Source organism: Dama dama, chromosome 4, assembly GCF_033118175.1.
Source record: "Dama dama isolate Ldn47 chromosome 4, ASM3311817v1, whole genome shotgun sequence".
Classification (NCBI taxonomy): Eukaryota; Metazoa; Chordata; class Mammalia; order Artiodactyla; family Cervidae; genus Dama; species Dama dama.
Genome location: NC_083684.1, coordinates 19,023,802 through 19,041,141, shown reverse-complemented (window position 1 = coordinate 19,041,141; position 17,340 = coordinate 19,023,802). Strand labels below are relative to the sequence as shown.

The 17,340-nt window shown below is 46.3% G+C and overlaps 1 protein-coding gene across 3 annotated transcripts in view; it reads left to right on the top strand.

Annotated features, from left to right (window-relative positions):
* Positions 1–9,052: 9,052 nt before the first annotated feature.
* The window catches only part of FBXO31 (F-box protein 31), a 34,039-nt gene continuing 25,751 nt past the window's right edge, over positions 9,053–17,340 (top strand). For 2 of the 3 annotated variants that reach the window (XM_061138333.1, XM_061138331.1), the window contains exon 1: positions 9,181–9,413. Coding sequence is in view for 1 of the 3 variants with exons in the window: in XM_061138332.1 (XP_060994315.1) it covers positions 9,065–9,413 (349 nt within the window). In the remaining 2 variants the exon portion in view is untranslated. Of the gene's footprint in view, positions 9,414–17,340 lie in introns of all 3 variants that reach the window. The other variant, XM_061138332.1, reaches the window with a different exon arrangement.

Genomic DNA, 17,340 nt, shown 5'->3' with positions numbered 1-17,340 from the left:
TCTTCCTTTACAGAGAAGCCAAGTCTGTTGTATAATTACCCCCCACTGCCAGAACAACGATGTTAGTTGTGGCTCTGTACTGTGTCACTTCACAAAAGAACACTGTATTGTGCATATGTTACTTTCCCAGGTTCCCCCCGCCCCTTTCTGTCAGAATTCTTTACCTTGAAAAATCTCTGATAAGGTACAGTTAATAAAGAGGACTTAGGGACTTCCTTGGTGGTCCAGTGGCTAAGACTCCATGCTCTCAATACAGGAGGCCTGGGTTCTATTCCTGGCTGGGGAGTAAGATCCCACATGCTGCAACTAAGGGTTCAAATGTTGCAAGATCATGACTCAAAGATCCTGCCCGCTACAACTAAGAACTGGCATAGCCAAATAAAATTAGCAAATAAATTTTTAAAAAACAAGACTATATAGAATCCCGTTAAAAAATAAAGAGGACTTAAACATTCTATCTGGTTTCCAAAGGGAGGTTTTAAGTTCCATGAGCATTCTTAGTATTTTTGTATTTATTCTGCAAAGATTGGGATGGGGGGAATTCAGTAAGAGTACCCACTTCTGCCAAACACAAAATGATCAGTTTCGAAGTCTCCATGAGAGTGTGGACAGTGTATTGTTTTCTTTTCTGGGTTTTTATGATATTGCATATTGACTGGTGAGTACTTTTTTGGCTTAATTGCTACCTTGTAAGAAATGGACTTTTTGTTCCCTTGCTGGACAACTGCTCCCAGTGCAAGAAGAGTGAAAAAAAAAAAAAAATCGATATCAGGCATATGGAACTGGGGGGGAGGGTAAGAAGGGTTTCATATTTTCTGGTCCCTTAGGCATCCATAAAGCTTTACCAAATTACCTCAAGCCTTGGGTTCACTGCCCCAGGGATTACCACAAGGGCTATTACAGTGATGGGACAGGATTACTCTATGATTTTTCAAGTACTGAAGTCCATATTAACAGTGATTGGTATGGTCTTATCTTAAATTCCTACTTGAATTTAAAAGCACACAACCCCATAGGTATCTCAGAAAATCATTTAAAGCAGTTGGTGTGTAAAGTTACCTCATGAGCCTGAAAGAAAAGCATATTGAAATAAATTATATTTAAAGTTGACTACTTTGTTACATGCAAACAAATATCAGCTAAGAAGTACTGTAACTTCACATAAATTTTGAAAACAAATGTGCTTGAATGTGAAAAATTTCCTGTGCCCTCTGATTGCAGTTCAATAGACATTCAGTGTAGTAAATGATATTCTGAGTGGTCAGTTAACATCACTCATGAATTATTTTAAGTTAGTTAATATAAGCATAGCAAGATTTATTTTTAAACAAATAGCAAATATGACTCATCTTTTAAATAGTCTACATAATATACAGAAGAACAAATCTGTCATGTGAATTTATTCAGTACTTTCTCCAGAAACCTCATGGTACTTTTTAACTATCACATAATTATTCTAGAAAGCCAAGCAGGGTCAGTTTTAAATAGCTCTCACCCTGTTCCTTTTTTCTTAACATGAAATGACCATAGTTGTGGGGGATATAAGGTATCTGCTAGAATATGATGTCCCAGCATTAGTGAAGTAATGCTGTAAATCATGCTACCGCTATTTCTGCGAATCTGTAAATAAGGCATAAAACGTTAACCTGCAGTACAGAACACGTTAGGGTTATTTTGCCACACTCAGTATGGAGGGCAAGTCACACTGAGCTTTAAGTTCAGCTCTTCAGGCCTGCCTGGCCTGTCCCGCCTCTTCTCTTTCTGATTGGGAGAGATATTCCACCCTCCTTGTTGTCTGGGCTACTATTGGCTGTTGGTCCAATCAGTCTTGTGTCATCCCTGCTCTTTAGCACAAGTAAACAAACAAGTATTGCTCAAGAGCAGTGTCCTGGCTATTCTCAGAAAGGATTCAGCCAGGAGGGTGTTGCAGATGACGCTCCACAGCTGGCAGTCTTTCGGAATGTCTTCACCAGGTCCAGGAGGGATTGTCCAGAGCAAAAGAGGCATGGCCGAGGAGAACTTCCTCTCCCATGATGCCCTGGCTCTCCTGTACAACTTCTGAAATCAGCACCCTGGTGACTGCAGGAAAGCGATCTCAAATCACTCCTACAACCTAATACTATCTCTTAAGTGAGCGTGTAACAGTTCATGGAACCGGCTGGCCTTTCACAGGCCTTTTTCTTTGTTATAGTCGTTTGTTCCTTTAATTGTAAACAAATTCTTAAGGACTGCTTTTTTTCCAGCTTTTGCCCATAAATGCTGCTGTTGAGACTCTTATTTTACACACCAAATCTCTTGTTTAGCCTTTGACTATTTTCTCTTCTCTCCATTCACCTTGATTATTTCTTCTGAGCAGATGCCATTTTCAAATCTGGATTCTGAGAACCAGCAAGAGGAAGTTAACAAGGCTTTCTTAAGTCCAAGAACTACTATTTTCCATGACGTTTGAAGCAATCAGTTGAAAAATGCCTTGCCCTGTACACTACTAATTTCCTTAGGTAACATTTCTCACTAACAAAGAGTTCTCTCTTGTAGTCCCATGAGGGACTGTATTGGGAGCATGTAGTCATTTGGTAAAACAAATGATCTCCTGGTGCAACTGCTGTGGAAAATGGTATGGAAGTTTCTCAAAAGATTAAAAACAGAACTACCATCAGTTCAGTTGCTCAGTCGTATCTGACTCTTTGCCACTCCATGGACTGAAGCATGCCAGGCTTCCCTGCTCATCACCAACTCCTAGAGCCTGCTCAAACTGATATCCATCAAGTTGGTAATGCCATCCAACCATCTCATCCTCTGTCATCCCCTTTTCTTCGTAACTTCAATCTTTCCCAGCATCAGGGTCTTTTCCAATGAGTCAGTTCTTTGAATCAGGTGGCCAAACTATTGGAGCTTCAGCTTCAGCATCAGTCCTTCCAATGAATATTCAGAACTACCATATGACCCAGAAATTCCTCTCCTGGATATATATCTGAAAAAACCCCACTAATTAAAAAAGATATTGATACACATACCCCAATGCTCATATCAGCATTATTTACCATCGCTGAGATATAAAAGTAACTTAAGTGTCTACAACATTCATCAACAGATGAATGGGTAAAAATGTGAGGTACATACACACATACAGTCAGCCATAAAAATGAACAAAATTTTTGCCATTTGCAGCAACATGGATGGACTTGGAGGACATTATGCTTAGTGGAATAAGCCAGAGAGAGAAAGACAAATACTGTATGATATCACTAATATGTGGAATCCAAAAAAATACAACAAATACAAAAAAATATAAACAAAATACAAAAAAAGAAGCAGACTTTACAAACACGGAGAACAAACACTAGTGGTTATCAGTGGAAAAAGTGAGGGAGGGGCACAAGAGGTGTGGGGAGTGGGAGGCACAAACTTATATGTGGAATCTAAAAAATACAACAAGTGAGGCAGCTACTCACCTGAGTCTGCCTGCTCTCCCACCGTGAGCATACTTTCACTTAATAAATCCTCACTTTGCTTTCTTGGAAAAAAAATAAAACTACAACAAACTAGTGAATATAACAAAAAGAAGAAGACTCACAGAGAACGAACTAGTGGTTACCATGGAAGGTGGCAACACAGGAGTGGGAGAGAGAGGCACAAACTTTTGGGTGTGAGATAGGCTCAAAGGTGTACTGTACAACACAGGGAATATAGCCAATATTTTGTAATAACTGTAAGAAAAAGTAACCTTTAAAATTGCATACAATTTTTAAAAATTTCCATTAAAAAAGATCTCTTCTATCTAATCTTCCCTCACTTTAGCATGAATGTATCCTCTTTGGCCTTTTTTGTAAAGGATCCGGTTCTACATAACGGGCTGTAAAAGCTTCAAGGACACAAAACTTTCAGGGTTCAATGTGTAATTGTTTTCTGCTATAAGTCTTCCCTTCTGGTTCTTCTCCTCCATTATGGATTACCACAGTTCTCATGGTCATCCATTTCTTTCTGTTCTAATGGTCAGCACGAATTCAAACCTTTAACATCTTTGTGCATTATTGTACACAGTCTTTTATTGTTCCTGCTGTCAAAAACGTAGATTTAGGTATACCTTTTAACTGAATTATACATAATTCAAATCATGAACATAGTTTAACCATTCTTTGAAAGATGGAAACTTAACCAAATTATTTTGTACATTTTAATATACCCTAAAACTCTTCTAGAATATTTTATTAATAGGACCTAGTGGTGAGTAGACAGATTAAAAAAAAACATTGAAATATACAGCAGCAAAGTGCATGCTTTATAATCTGTGGATCCACGCAGAACATAGCATGTAGGTTAGTCAGGCATTCTGTAAATACTTATCACATGAGTTGACGCATTTCTGTTTGTTGAGAGACTTCCTAGCTTGGATGGGGATGGTGATGATCCACAAGGCTTCTTTAAATCTGTTTGGTTCACATTCCTCCCTTTGTAGCCATCTAGCCAGTTGTTTGTTCTTCACTCAACCAGCATTGAGTCAGTACACATTTGCCTACTACATGATGTACACTAGCATGTCTGTCATGTAACAGAGGATACAGCTAGTGAGGATACAGAGGATACAGCTAGCTACCAAAGGAAGCAAATGTTTGTAATAAAACAAACGATGGTGCAGTAATAAAGGGACATTCCGGGAAGGGGTACCATTTGAGGACAAGGTGGAAGGGGTCAATGTGTACTGGCACAGACTGGGAAGAGGGTTTTCCTGGCAGAGGAGACAGCTTGAACAAGGGGCAGGGATGTGACAAGGCATGGTGCGTTTCCACTAAGGAACTGGGTGGCTCCCACTGAGAGATGTTTGGAGACAGGAGATGCTGCCAGACCTGGAAGTTAGGCCTGGATTGTGAAGTACTCTGTGTGACGTGACCATTAGATACTAATATTAAATAGGTGAGTGAAGCATGACTCTTCTTTTGTTTCTGTGTTACCATTTGCAGGAAGAGAGTTCTGGTAACAGGCTGGAGGACAGTTCTAAAAAACACCCAGATACAGGGAAGGCAGTCACAAGTTGTTTTTCAATTGCCCCCAGCTGAGATGGTCAAGGTTTGAAGTCCAGCCTTGTTACTTTTGTCAAAAGATGCACTTCCCTGTTTATGGGATTCTGTGGACTGAGGTAGGCAGCTGTCTTTTCTGCTTGGAGACCTCCTTAGGGAGGTAGTGAAGAGCCAGGACCTTGTGGAGGCTGGGCCCAGGGAACTGGTAGGGTCATTATTTTTTAATCTGAGTAGAAATAGCAACACTGACCAGAAACACTGGGGTGGTCTGTGGATTCTTAGCTTCCATATGGGCTCCGGGCAGTTGCTCCAGCACTTCAGGACCAGTGGTCAGTCTGGACCAGAAAGGAGTTGGGCCCACCCAGGCAGAGGTCTGCTCCCATAATCTCATAATAGCATCCTCCTCTCTGGAAATGACAATTTCTTGTTATTAGTGCTGCTTAAGGGGAAGCCACTGTCACAGGAAGGCTTTGTGTCTTTCACCCCTACCCCAGTCCCCAGCTGGCTTCCCCTCTAGAACCCACATTACCCTCGAGCACAGTAAACAAGGTAATTAGGGCACGGCAAGATCATATAGATCTGATAGACAGAGTGCCTGAAGAACTATGGACAGAGGTTCATGACATTGTACAGGAGGCAGTGATCAAGAAAAAGAAATGTAAAAAGGCAAAATGGTTGTCTGAGGAGGCCTTACAAATAGCTGTGAATAGAAGAGAAGCGAAAAGCAAAGGAGAAAAGGAAAGATATACCCATTTGAATGCAGAGTTTCAAAGAATATCAAGGAGAGATAAGAAAGCCTTCCTCAGCAATCAATGCAAAGAAATAGAGGAAAACAATAGAATGGGAAAGACTAGAGATCTCTTCAAGAAAATTAGAGATACCAAGGGAAATTTTCATGCAAAGATGGGCACAATAAAGGACAGAAATGGTATGGACCTAACAGAAGCAGAAGATATTAAGAAGAGGTGACAAGAATACACAGAACTATACAAAAAAGACCTTCACAACCCAGATAACCATGATGGTGTGATCATTCACCTAGAGCCAGACATCCTGGAATGCAAAGTCAAGTGGACCTTAGGAAGCATCACTACAAACAAAGCTAGTGGAGGTGATGGAATTCCAGGTGAGCTATTTAAAATCCTGAAAGATTATGCTGTGAAAGTGCTGCACTCAATATGCCAACAAATTTGGAAAACTCAGCACTGGCCACAGGACTGGAAAAGGTCAGTCTTCATTCCAATCCCAAAGAAAGGCAATGCCAAAGAAGGCTCAAACTACCGCACAATTGCAGTCATCTCACTCGCTAGCAAAGTAATTCTCAAAATTCTCCAAGCCAGGCTTCAGCAGTATGTGAACTGTGAACTTTCAGATGTTCAAGCTGGATTTAAAAAAGGCAGAGGAACCACAGATCAAATTGCCAACATCCATTGGATCATCGAAAAAGCGAGAGTTCCAGAAAAACAGCTATTTCTGCTTTATTGACTATGCCAAAGCTTTTGACTGTGTGGATCACAATAAACTGTGGGAAATTCTTCAAGAGATGTGAATACCAGACCACCTGACCTGCCTCTTGAAAAATCTGTATGCAGGTCAGGAAGCAACACTTAGAACTGGACATGGAACAGACTGGTTCCAAATAGAAAAAGGAGTATGTCAAGGCTGTATATTGTCACCCTGCTTATTTAACTCATATGCAGAGTACATCATGAGAAACGCTGGGCTTGATGAAGCACAAGCTGAAATCAAGATTGCCAGGAGAAATATCAATAACCTCAGATATGCAGATGACACCACCCTTATGGCAGAAAGTGAAGAACTAAAGAGCCTCTTGATGGAAGTGAAAGAGGAGAGTGCAAAAGTTAGCTTAAAACTCAACATTTAGAAAACTAAGATCATGGCATCCAGTCCCATCACTTCATGGCAAGTAGATGGGGAAACAGTGGAAACAGTGACAGACCTCATTTTTGGGGCTCCAAAATCACTGCAGATGGTGACTGCAACCATGAAATTAAAAGACACTTGCTCTTTGGAAGAAAGGCTATGACCAACCTAGACAGCATATTAAAAAGCAGAGACATTAGTTTGCCAACAAAGGTCCATCTAGTCAAAGCTATGGTTTTTCCAGTAGTCATGTATGGATGTGAGAGTTGGACTATAAAGAAAGCTAAGCACTGTAGAATTGACACTTTTGAACTGTGGTGTCAGAAAAGACTCTCTAGAGTCCCTTGGACTGCAAGGATATCCAACCAGTCCATCCTAAAGGAAATCAGTCCTGAATATTCATTGGAGGGACTGATGCTGAAGATGAAACTCCAATTCTTCGGCTACGTGATGTGAAGAACTGACTCACTGGAAAAGACCCTAATGCTGGGAAAGATCGAAGGCGGGAGGAGAAGGGGGTGACAGGATGAGATGGTTGGATGGCATCACCAACTGGATGGACATGAGTTTGAGTAAACTCCAGGATTTGGTGATGGACAGGGAGGCCTGGTGTGCTGCAGTCCATGGGGTAGCAAAGAGGTGGACACGACTGAGCAACTGAACTGAAGATCATATAGACTACACACCTAGAGTGATTTCCCCTTTTCGTTGCAATCAGGGTAGAAATAAGTGAATGTCAGTTTTTAGATAAAAGATAGCCAATTTAGGGTCCGACTTGGCTTAAGTAGTTCCAGGTGCCATAAGTTTGTGCTGTTCCCCTAATCACATCTTACATGACCCTTCTGGGTCATGGGGAAGTGTGGTGGGGGTGTCCCTGTGCACATCCTGGATTGTTCTCTGAGGGGGGTTCCTTGAGGTGTACACTGGGGGTGTTTTGAACCTTTTGGTGGGGTTCTTGGGGTCCTCTGGGGAGTTCTTCCAGGCCTTCCTGGGAGGTTCTCAGAAGAGTGTCCTCTGGGCTACCCTGGGGGGTTCCTCATGGAAGGGTGCTTGGGGGGTTTTAGAAGTTCTGGGGGTTCTAGGAGGGCTCCTTCAGGCCTTCCTGGAGGGTCTGGGGCTGGTATCCTCTGAGCCTTCATGGGGGTTGTAGGAGGACTGTCTTCCAGGCCTTTATGGGAGATTCTCCAGAGGGTCCTCAGGGTCTTTCTGGAGAGTTCTTGGAATTCCCAGGGGTCTCTTTGGGGGCCCTCCTGGGACGATCCTGGGGAGGTGTCCTCTGGGCTTCCCTGGATGATTCTTTGGGGATCCTCAGGGGGTTCTTTGGGGGGTTCCTTGAGGCCTTCCCGGAGGGTCCTCGAGAGAAGGTGTCCTCTGATTTCCCTGGGGGTCCTCGGCCTTCCCAGGGGGTTCTTTGGGGATCCTTGGGGGGAGCTCTCGAGGGGGCCTTCGGGCCTTCTTGAGGCATTCTCCGCGGGAGGGGAAGGTCCCTCGTAGAGTCTTCAGGCTGACCTCTGGGAGAGCTCGTCAGTCCCGTACTCAGGAGGTGGTGGGTTCGGCCCTCACAACCGGCAGCACGCCAACTACTGCCTACCCGCCGTGTGCGCTCAGTTGGGAAAGGGCGGCCGTCGCGCGTTTGTCGGTGACATTCCTTTCCCGTGCTCTGTCCGGGCGCGCGATGGGAGGCCCGCAGTCCTCAGGTAAGCGGAGGCCAGGGCCGCCTGGGACCGGTGGGGCTGCGAGGAGAGGGGCCTAATGAACCCCGAAGGGCGGTCGAGGAAGGGGGCTTTCCGGCTACGCCATCCTAAGACTTTTCGGGTCCCTCCTGGTGGGCGGGGCCAAGCTCCAGATGGGGATGTCGGCAATGCACTAGAGGCGGGCTTGGCTGTCGGGCGGGGCGGGGCCTCGAATCCAAGGGGCGTGCCTTGGTCCCCTGGGGGCGGGGCTTGGCTCTCTGACGGGGCGTGGCGAGGCAGGGCTCTTCCAGGGGCGGTGCTCGGTTCCCCCGGGGGGCGGGACTCCGCGCTCCTGGGGGCGGGGATAAGGCTCCCTGGAGGGGCTGGGCGTGGCGTGGCGGGGCCGGGCTCTCCGGCGGGGCGGGCGGGGCTCGGCTCTCAGGCGGCGCGTGCGCACGGGCGGCGGCGGCGCGGCGGCCGTCAGTCGCCGGCATGGCGGTGTGCGCTCGCCTCTGCGGCGTGGGCCCGTCGCGGGGATGCCGGCGCCGCCAGCAGCGCCGGGACCCGGCCGAGACCGCGGCGGCCGACAGCGAACCGGACACGGACCCCGAGGAGGAGCGCATCGAGGCGGGCGCGGCGGCGCTGTCCGGGGCCGGGGGCGGCCAGAGCGCGGGCCCCTCGTCGCCCCCGCGATGCTCGCTTCTGGAGCTGCCGCCCGAGCTGCTGGTGGAGATCTTCGCGTCGCTGCCCGGCACCGACCTGCCCAGCCTGGCCCAGGTCTGCACCAAGTTCCGACGCATCCTGCACACTGACACCATCTGGAGGCGGCGCTGCCGGGAGGGTGAGTGCGCCGGGGCGGGGCCTGGGCCCCAGGGGGCCTGGCTGGGAGGGGCTGGGGTGGGGTCCCCTCGGGCTGTGGAAGGGCATCTGCCACCGAACAGGGATCCAGGGGGCAAGGTCCCAGCCACCGGGGGCTGCTGTGACCCCGGGGGTCCCTGCCACAGATCTGGGGGATGGGTTCCGGACGCGGTGGAGTTCATGGGGTGCTCAGAGAGGAGTGAGGGGGTCCCCCAGCTACGGGGGCCAGGACGCCGAGGGCAGTGACGCAAGCTGGGGCTGGGTTTAGGCCTGGGAGGTAGCTGACGTCCGTGACACCCTTCTCGGTCCCCAGTCCTTGGGGCGGAGCTGACGAGATCGATGAGGGTGAACTTGAATAGTTAGTGGAGCCCGAGGGTTTGGACGGTCTCGAAGGCGAGGACCTGGTCTGTGAAGCGGTGGGTTGTGAGGCAGACATTGCTGGAGCGTATGCCCCGCTCAGGGATGATGATGTCCGAAGTGAGGGTGGTGAATAGTTTTGTAACAAATCCCCTGAAAACAGCTTTACTTAACCCGGAGTTCAAGGCTCTGTATTCACTTGAACGTTGACAGATCTCTGCTGTTCATTAAACTCTAGAGTTTCAGTAAAAAGGATAGGTAAGAAGAAAAATCAAACAATGAAGGACAACAAAGGGAAGAAAGTAAAAAATCGTCAGAGGTCCCTGCTATCAAAGATAAACCACTCAAAATTTTGGAAACTGTCTCTCCGTATGCACATGCAGAGTCATGGACACATTTCTCCGTAAATGGGACCGTATCATTTATGATCTCATAGAGGGTTCAGTATAAAAAAGCTTCATAGTGTTCTACTGCCTGTGTATGCAACAGGCTAGTTCTTTACTATTAGACTTTTAAGCTTGCAGTTTTTCCTTGTGCCATCGAGACTGCTTTTGCATTTTATAGGAATTTGTGGGACTTAGGTGTACCTTTTAGAACTTCTGAGACTATCTTCTTGGGGTGTAGCTTTCTAAAGTGGGGTTGTGGGCAGCAGGGAGGCTGTGCATGTTGATAACACCTTACGTACTCATTGCCCAGCTGTTGGTATTTACATCCCCAGGAAGACTTCACGAGAAGGCTTATTTCCCCGAATCCACTCCAGAGGGGGGTCAGTCAGTTCATCATCTTTATACCATAAAGCTTAGTGGTCAACCCTCAGGATTGGTCGTCAGTGGCTAGGCTCTGTTTATCTACTCTGAGTTCCTGGACATGCTGCTTTCCTGGCCCAAGTGTTATTGGGAAGTGCTGCCCCCGTAGGGTGACTTTGAGGGTTAAATGAGATAATACAGATGAAGCCCTCACACCCTAACTGGTGATGATGCTTCATGGCCATTTTAATTTCACCTCTTTCAGAGACAAAGAGAGTTCCACCTTTTCATTTGCTTTGTTTTGCATTTTGTACCCTTGTGAGTCCCAGATTTGTCATAGATGTTGCTTTGAGCATTGCAGTTTCTCCATCAGTCAGCCAAACCTGTGTGGTGGTCTCTAGGGGGTTGTCTCTGGGGAAACTGTAAGATATGTAGGAACAGAGGGTAACAAGTCTTCGTGTGACCAGAAAGCTCAGAGGTGTGCCATAGAGTAAAATTAACCAGAGGTACAGCTCAGGACAGGTTCTTACAACTTCTAGTGGAAATGTGAAAAGTCCTGAAGATGTAGAAGGACACAGGGGCAGGTGGAGGATGACCCTTTAACCCTTCCTTTCCTGCTTTTGTGCCTCTCAGCGCAGCTCTCTGGGGACAGCAGACACCGTGACAGCTGGGCCAAGGCCGCCTCTTCACCAAGGTGGCCTGGCAGCCGGGAGAATTTTCACTTTGAGAAATTAAAAAAATGAAAGAGAAACGTGGTAAAGCAGACGCCTTCTTAGTCACCCCCAGTAAATAACAGTTAAGTCTTCTGTCATATTTGCTTTTGATTTTTCTCCCTTTTTTTAAAAAAAGAAAGCCTTCTAGCCAGCTCTCAAATCCCTCCAGGTCAGCCCTGTCTTTCCCACTCCCAAGAAGCAGCCATGCTTGTGGGTTGAGTTTTCTTGTGTGTACATATACCTGTAACACCCCCAACATTGTCTTACAGTGTTTTAGTTTTTCAGAAATACATCATCCATGAGTATTATTTATCTGTCAACTTGTGTTTTTAAATTCTGTCCATGTTAATACATTTAAATCTGGTTCCATCTTCTTGAGCACTGTGTGGTGGTTCATAATTTGGAGATGGCAGTGTGTGGTCCTTTGCTCATTTCTGTTTTTCTCATTGCATACAGTGTGATAGTGAACAATCTCATATGTTTCCTTGGATGCAGTTAAATTTGATAATTTCTCTGAGGAATATATCCAGAACTGGTGTCGCTGGAGTAGTGGGCTCTGAGTTTTGTAGTTTTGCTAGAAACTGGCCAGTTACCTTGCGGAGGGTGGGGGGGGGTGATTTTTCACTCCAGATATTAACACGTGTATTTTCCTCTTTGCACACCTGTCACGAGGCATGCACAGGCAAGACACTGAAGGTAACAGGAGTGCTCCGTGCTCATCACAGAGCTGCCTTTGTGGTCTGGGTTCATTATCTTGTTTAATCCAGTGTCCCCTAAATTCTTTCTGGTTTGAATCATTCGTTTCTAAAAATCTGTGCCAGTCTGGGTGAGAAACAGCATCTCATTTAATTTGCAGATAGCTGATAACTCATGAAGATGCACATTTAAAAAAATAGAATTATTGGCACTTTTTGGTTTCTCTTATTTGTGTATCCTTAATCTTTGCCCCTTTCCCCCATTGTTATTTTTTTATTATTATTATTGATTTGCAGGTTTTATTTAATTTAATCTGGATCGATTTCTATTTAATATATACAAAACTTTTTCTCATAGTCAATAGTCCTTTACTTTCAAACTTCACTTACAGTCACTTTTGCAAAAGTTACAGCATTAATCAAAGTTATGCACTGGTAGCTTTCGGTTTAAGTAATCATTTTTCATCCCGAGGTTATGGAGGTTGTCAACAGCCAGGTCTTCAGTTTCACTTGTTTGTTCTGGTAACTTCAACTTCCAACTTCAACTTCCAATGGGTCCAACATTGGATGGTTGGCAGTCCTATGTGGCATTCATAGCATCCCATTAGGGTTAGTCTAATCACGACTGGAATATGTATAAGAACGGTCGTGTGTGAGACAAGTCTCATTTCTCTGAGCACCTAAACATCTTCCATTCTGAACTAGACATTTGGTTGTGGTGGGAGATAAGGTCAAAGTCTTGTGCACAGAGGCAAAAGTCAAAGCGGTCCCAGCCTTGGGGTGCAGGGGGTAGGTGGTCACAGCCTACCGGAGTTCCTGGCTCTGAAGCCCCAGGTCCAACCCTGACGCTTGTTAGTGTCCTGGGAGGACAAGTGAGGCGTTAGTGAGTGTACACATCTACTGCTCGGAGTATGCACCTTTGCTTTCTGTGTTTTGATAATCAGTTTTCCCAAAGGAGAAGACAAGCCATAGAAAGGGGTGTGGGGAAGCACCTGTGTTTTGTTTTAAAAATTTTTTTTAATTAAAAACATTTTTTTTTCTTACCCCTGTGTTTTATTGCTTCTAAGAGTTTTGGGCTGTGGGCAAGACATGCGAGTCAGAGGCTCTTTTTATTTTATTTTTATTTTTTTTAGTTCTACCACTTTATTGCTACCAACCCATCTCCTTTCACCCTCGTGCACACATGCTCAGCCATGTAACCCCATGGACTGCAGCCCGCCAGGCTCTTCTGTCCATGGGCTTTTCTAGGCAAGAACACTGGAGTGGGTTGCCATTTCCTTCTCCAAGGGGCTCTTTTTAAAATGAGAGGATGACTCGGGGGCAGGTGGAGGGTGGTGGGGGAGGGACTCTAGAAACTTAAAGTGAGGTGGCTGTTTACAGTGCTAGTGCGAATCTCACAGTTTTCAGTGTCCTGGCACTAGTAAATCAACAATAATAAATCAGTAGTTTTTATAGAATTTGGTTTTCTGAGCCCCCTGCCTAATAGAGCTGTTGGATTAAATAGTTTCTCTGGGCAGGTGAAAGAAAGTTGCTACTCAGAAGCCAAATATGTGCTTCTGTTTTGGGGGCAAGTACACCAAATAAGTGATATTTCCCCTTATGGGAAAGCAGAGCAGCTCCGGCCTGCAAGGCGGTGCAGGGTCGGGAGTGAGCTGTGTTTCGCCTCTCCCCGTTTCCAACCCCTGCCCCCCACCCCCCCCCCCCGCCCCAGCCATGTTTTGATGCATCACTCCTTTGGCTCCAGGCCTCCTGCAGTTACTTGCTTGTGGGGCTATAAATAAGCCATCATTTCTCAGAGCATAGGGCAGAAGCCAAGTCCATTCTTTGCCTTTGACCCTGATGAGGCTTTTCTTGGTTAATACTTTACTATTTAGTTAGTGAATTTTGAAACGCTGGCCATTTTTAACATGGTTCATCCCTGCAGCACTTTGTGAGGTCTACCTGAGGCTAATGCGTCTAGAAAATTCAGACTGTGATTCCAACTCAGAACGTTCAAATAATAGCAAAAGATATATTTAGAAACAAAGGAAATGCTCACTCCTAAAGACATTAGAGACATAAAGTCAGGTTTCAAGTTTATAGTATGTAATTTGCCCATTTCTTCTCTTGATGGTAAGTGCCTCAGTAACCCCTGGAATAATATTTGTATAATATTTTGATCAGTTGTAAGTCTAAGGTGGGCTGAAATTCCATCATAATTAGAAATATACTTTCCCTATAATGTTTGAGCTGTATGACAGAAATGGGAAAATCAAAAGTAATATTTAATTTTGTTTTTGCATACAGAAGAAAACACTATTTCTGTTCTGTTTGGTATGCTGACATGAAATGTGAAAAATGTGGCTTTTGATAGATATGGCTGAGCTTGGAAGGATCATCCAGGGAGGAGGTGAAGTGGGCAGGTTGTTGGCTTTGGGAATATTTTATGGTTCTCGTTAAGCAATGCCTGTTGAGCCTGCTTGTTTTGGGGGTGTGGGGTGGGTGGTGGTGTATAAACAGACTGTCCAGGTAGTGGGAGTATCCCTGTCCCAACCAGGAGAAGAGGAAGCCAGGTTGCCTCCTGGACACACAGCAGGGTCTCAAAACTGGAGGGAAGCTCTTATCCTGTCCCTTTGCTCAGTGACAGGGCTACAGTCTCTTTATTTTTGGGAGTTGAATCATGTATGCTGCTCCACAGAGAAACCTAATCCTTCCAGTTAGCAGAGTAGGAGGGGTACAGGAGACGCTTCCTCTTAGCGGACATCGCTAGCCTCAGAACAGCAAGCTAGAAGACGCGTCTGGCCCCCAGGAAGTGCTGAGCCAAGATTCCCCCTTGGCCATGTTTAACTGGACAAACACGGGTGCCTTGCCAGGAAGAACTGCTGGGCTGTATTCACTGTTTCGCTTTGTTTACAAAGTGGTTACGTAATGCAGTTGAGGATCTTGGTTTGTCTTTCTGGCTGGAAGGAGTGTGTCTTTGGGACTGTGGAGGAACCACTGTCCTCTGAGAAGCCCAGGAATGGTCCAGGAGGTGGCCTAGGTTCTCACTCATGAGTCAGCATCCTTTGCCAGTGGGGCCCTCACTGTCCACCTCGCGGTGATGGGCAGGGGAGGAACCCGGAGTAGCCAGCAGGCCTGCTTGCTGAATATTAGTGGGGTGTCGGGGAGTGTTTGAAATCTGAGAGGAGGTCTGGGGAAACATGATGGCAGAGTTAGACTCCTGCTTACCCCCTGGTCTCAGGTCTCAACCCCCTGAGACCCAGCAGGGGTGTGTGTACCAGGAAGAAGTGTCTTAAGAATGACAGATGGGCCTCAGTGGGAGTGGGGCTCCCTTGGCCAGTGGGAGTGGGGCTCCCTTGGCCAGTGGGTGCCTGTCATGGAGCTGGACAGGGTTAGCATCTTCTGGCTGGAGGGGTGAGGCTCCTGTTGGCACTGAGGCTGTTCATCTTTGCAGAGGTGGAGCTGGTTGGGAAGAAGTCGCATTGACTGTGTAGGTGGCATCAGCTGTCCTGGGGAACTGTTTGCTTAGCAGCCCGAATATTCTAAGTGTTTAATAGGAAATGCCCATGGGCCGTGTCTAGTTTTGCTTTTTACATTCGTCCATCCTGAGATGAGCTGGCTGCAAAGTGCTTTTCCAGATCTGCTACATTATTATTATTTTTTTCTTTAAAAAGGCATTTCATGCAGTTACAGTAACAGCTAAGGAAAGCAGCAAGCTGGAGGACACACAGGAGTTTGGAACCAGTGCTCTGCTGTTGGAGGGGTGTCCTCGGAGCAGGAGGCCTGAGAGCCAGTTGCCTGAAACCCCCCCACCCCAAGCCTGGTGGACCCCCCCACTTCTCTACCAGCTCCCACCCCTGCCTCTGTCTCCTTTTTTAGCCTCAGAAATTCCAACCATACTTTATTAAGGGTTATAATTATCCCATAATCTAGTACAAACAAAAATGAGCTACATTTCCAATCAATACTGCCTTTTGGTTTTATTTGGGGAGCTGAGTTTACAGCAGGTGGGAGAGGACCCAGCCGCATTCCCCCAGCCCCCTTCCTCCCACTGCTGCCTTCCGGGGGCCACGACTGGGCCCCCCCAGCTTTTCTTCTGCCTTTTCCTTGCCTGGCAGTGCAGTGGCCTCCGCACCGGACCCCCACCTGTGCCTCCAGGTCTGTCTCTGCTGGCTCCACCCACAGGTCACCCCACAGGTCGTCTGTGGGTGGGGGCTTGGGTAAAACCTGGACAGAGAGGACCTCACTGGACGGGAAGTGAGTGAGGAGGGCCAGGAGCCCCTGGAGGTCGGGTCACGGGAGGATGCAGCTTCAGTGTTGACTCAGCCCAGATTCCTGGCCTGTTTTTCCCTTTTGGCGAAACTTGCGTTAAATAGCTTTTTGGAAATTTCCTGTTTGGAATATTTTGAAGTGGCAATTTGATTTTTTTTTTAATTGTGGTAACATATACACAAAGTGAAATGTACCACTTTGACCTTTTTGAAGTGGGTAGTTCAGCGACATTAAATACATTCACGTGCTTGTGCAGCCATCACCACCATGGCCAGAACTTTTCCATCTTCCCCAGCGGATGCTCCGTCCCCATGACACAGTCGCACCCCGTTTCCCCTCCCCCAGTGCCTGGCACCCTCCATTTCTACCTTCTGTCTCTATGAATCTGGCCCCTCTGGGGACTTCGTATCAGTGGGACCATACAATACTGCCCTTTTGTGATGGGCTCATCTCACTCAGCACAGCGTCCTCAAGGTTCAGCCAGGCTGTGTCGCGTGTCTGCCTCTCTTCCTTTTTAAGGCTGAGTAATATCCCACTATGAGGATGGACCTGTTTTGCTTATCTGTTATCCATCAATGGACACTGGGCTTGCCCCCACTTCTTGGCTACTGTGAACAGTGCTGCTATAAGCAAGGGTGAACACACATCTCTGAGTCTACTTTCATCTCTTTTGAGAATGTACTCAGAAATAGGGTGGTAGCTGGATTCTATGTTTAAATTTCCTCAAGTCTAGCTCAGCCAGCCATTTTTCTCCCCCTTTCCAACCTTTTTTTTTTTTAGACTGTGTTGCTGGTTTTAGAGTAGACACTTTCAAAAAAGACTTTCACAAGCTGCCTGATGTACTAGTTTAGCAAGGAAAGTTTTTGAATTGCTGGCAATTAGAAAGCAGCTGTGGGTAGCATGGTTTGATGTGCTAACTGTAACCATCTTGGGCAGAAGGGTGAGTTTTTCTGGGAGGGAGGCTCGGTGGTTGTGTAGGTACACTGGCTTTAGCGCTACTTTATGGCATTTCCTCAGTGACTTACAGAAAGGTTTATAGAACTATCAGGGGATATGGAATTGTTCCTAGCCATTGTTTAAAAAAAAAAAAAGCCTTTCCTATCATATGGAAAATACCAAACATTTCTTGCAGGAACATTTGGGTCAGA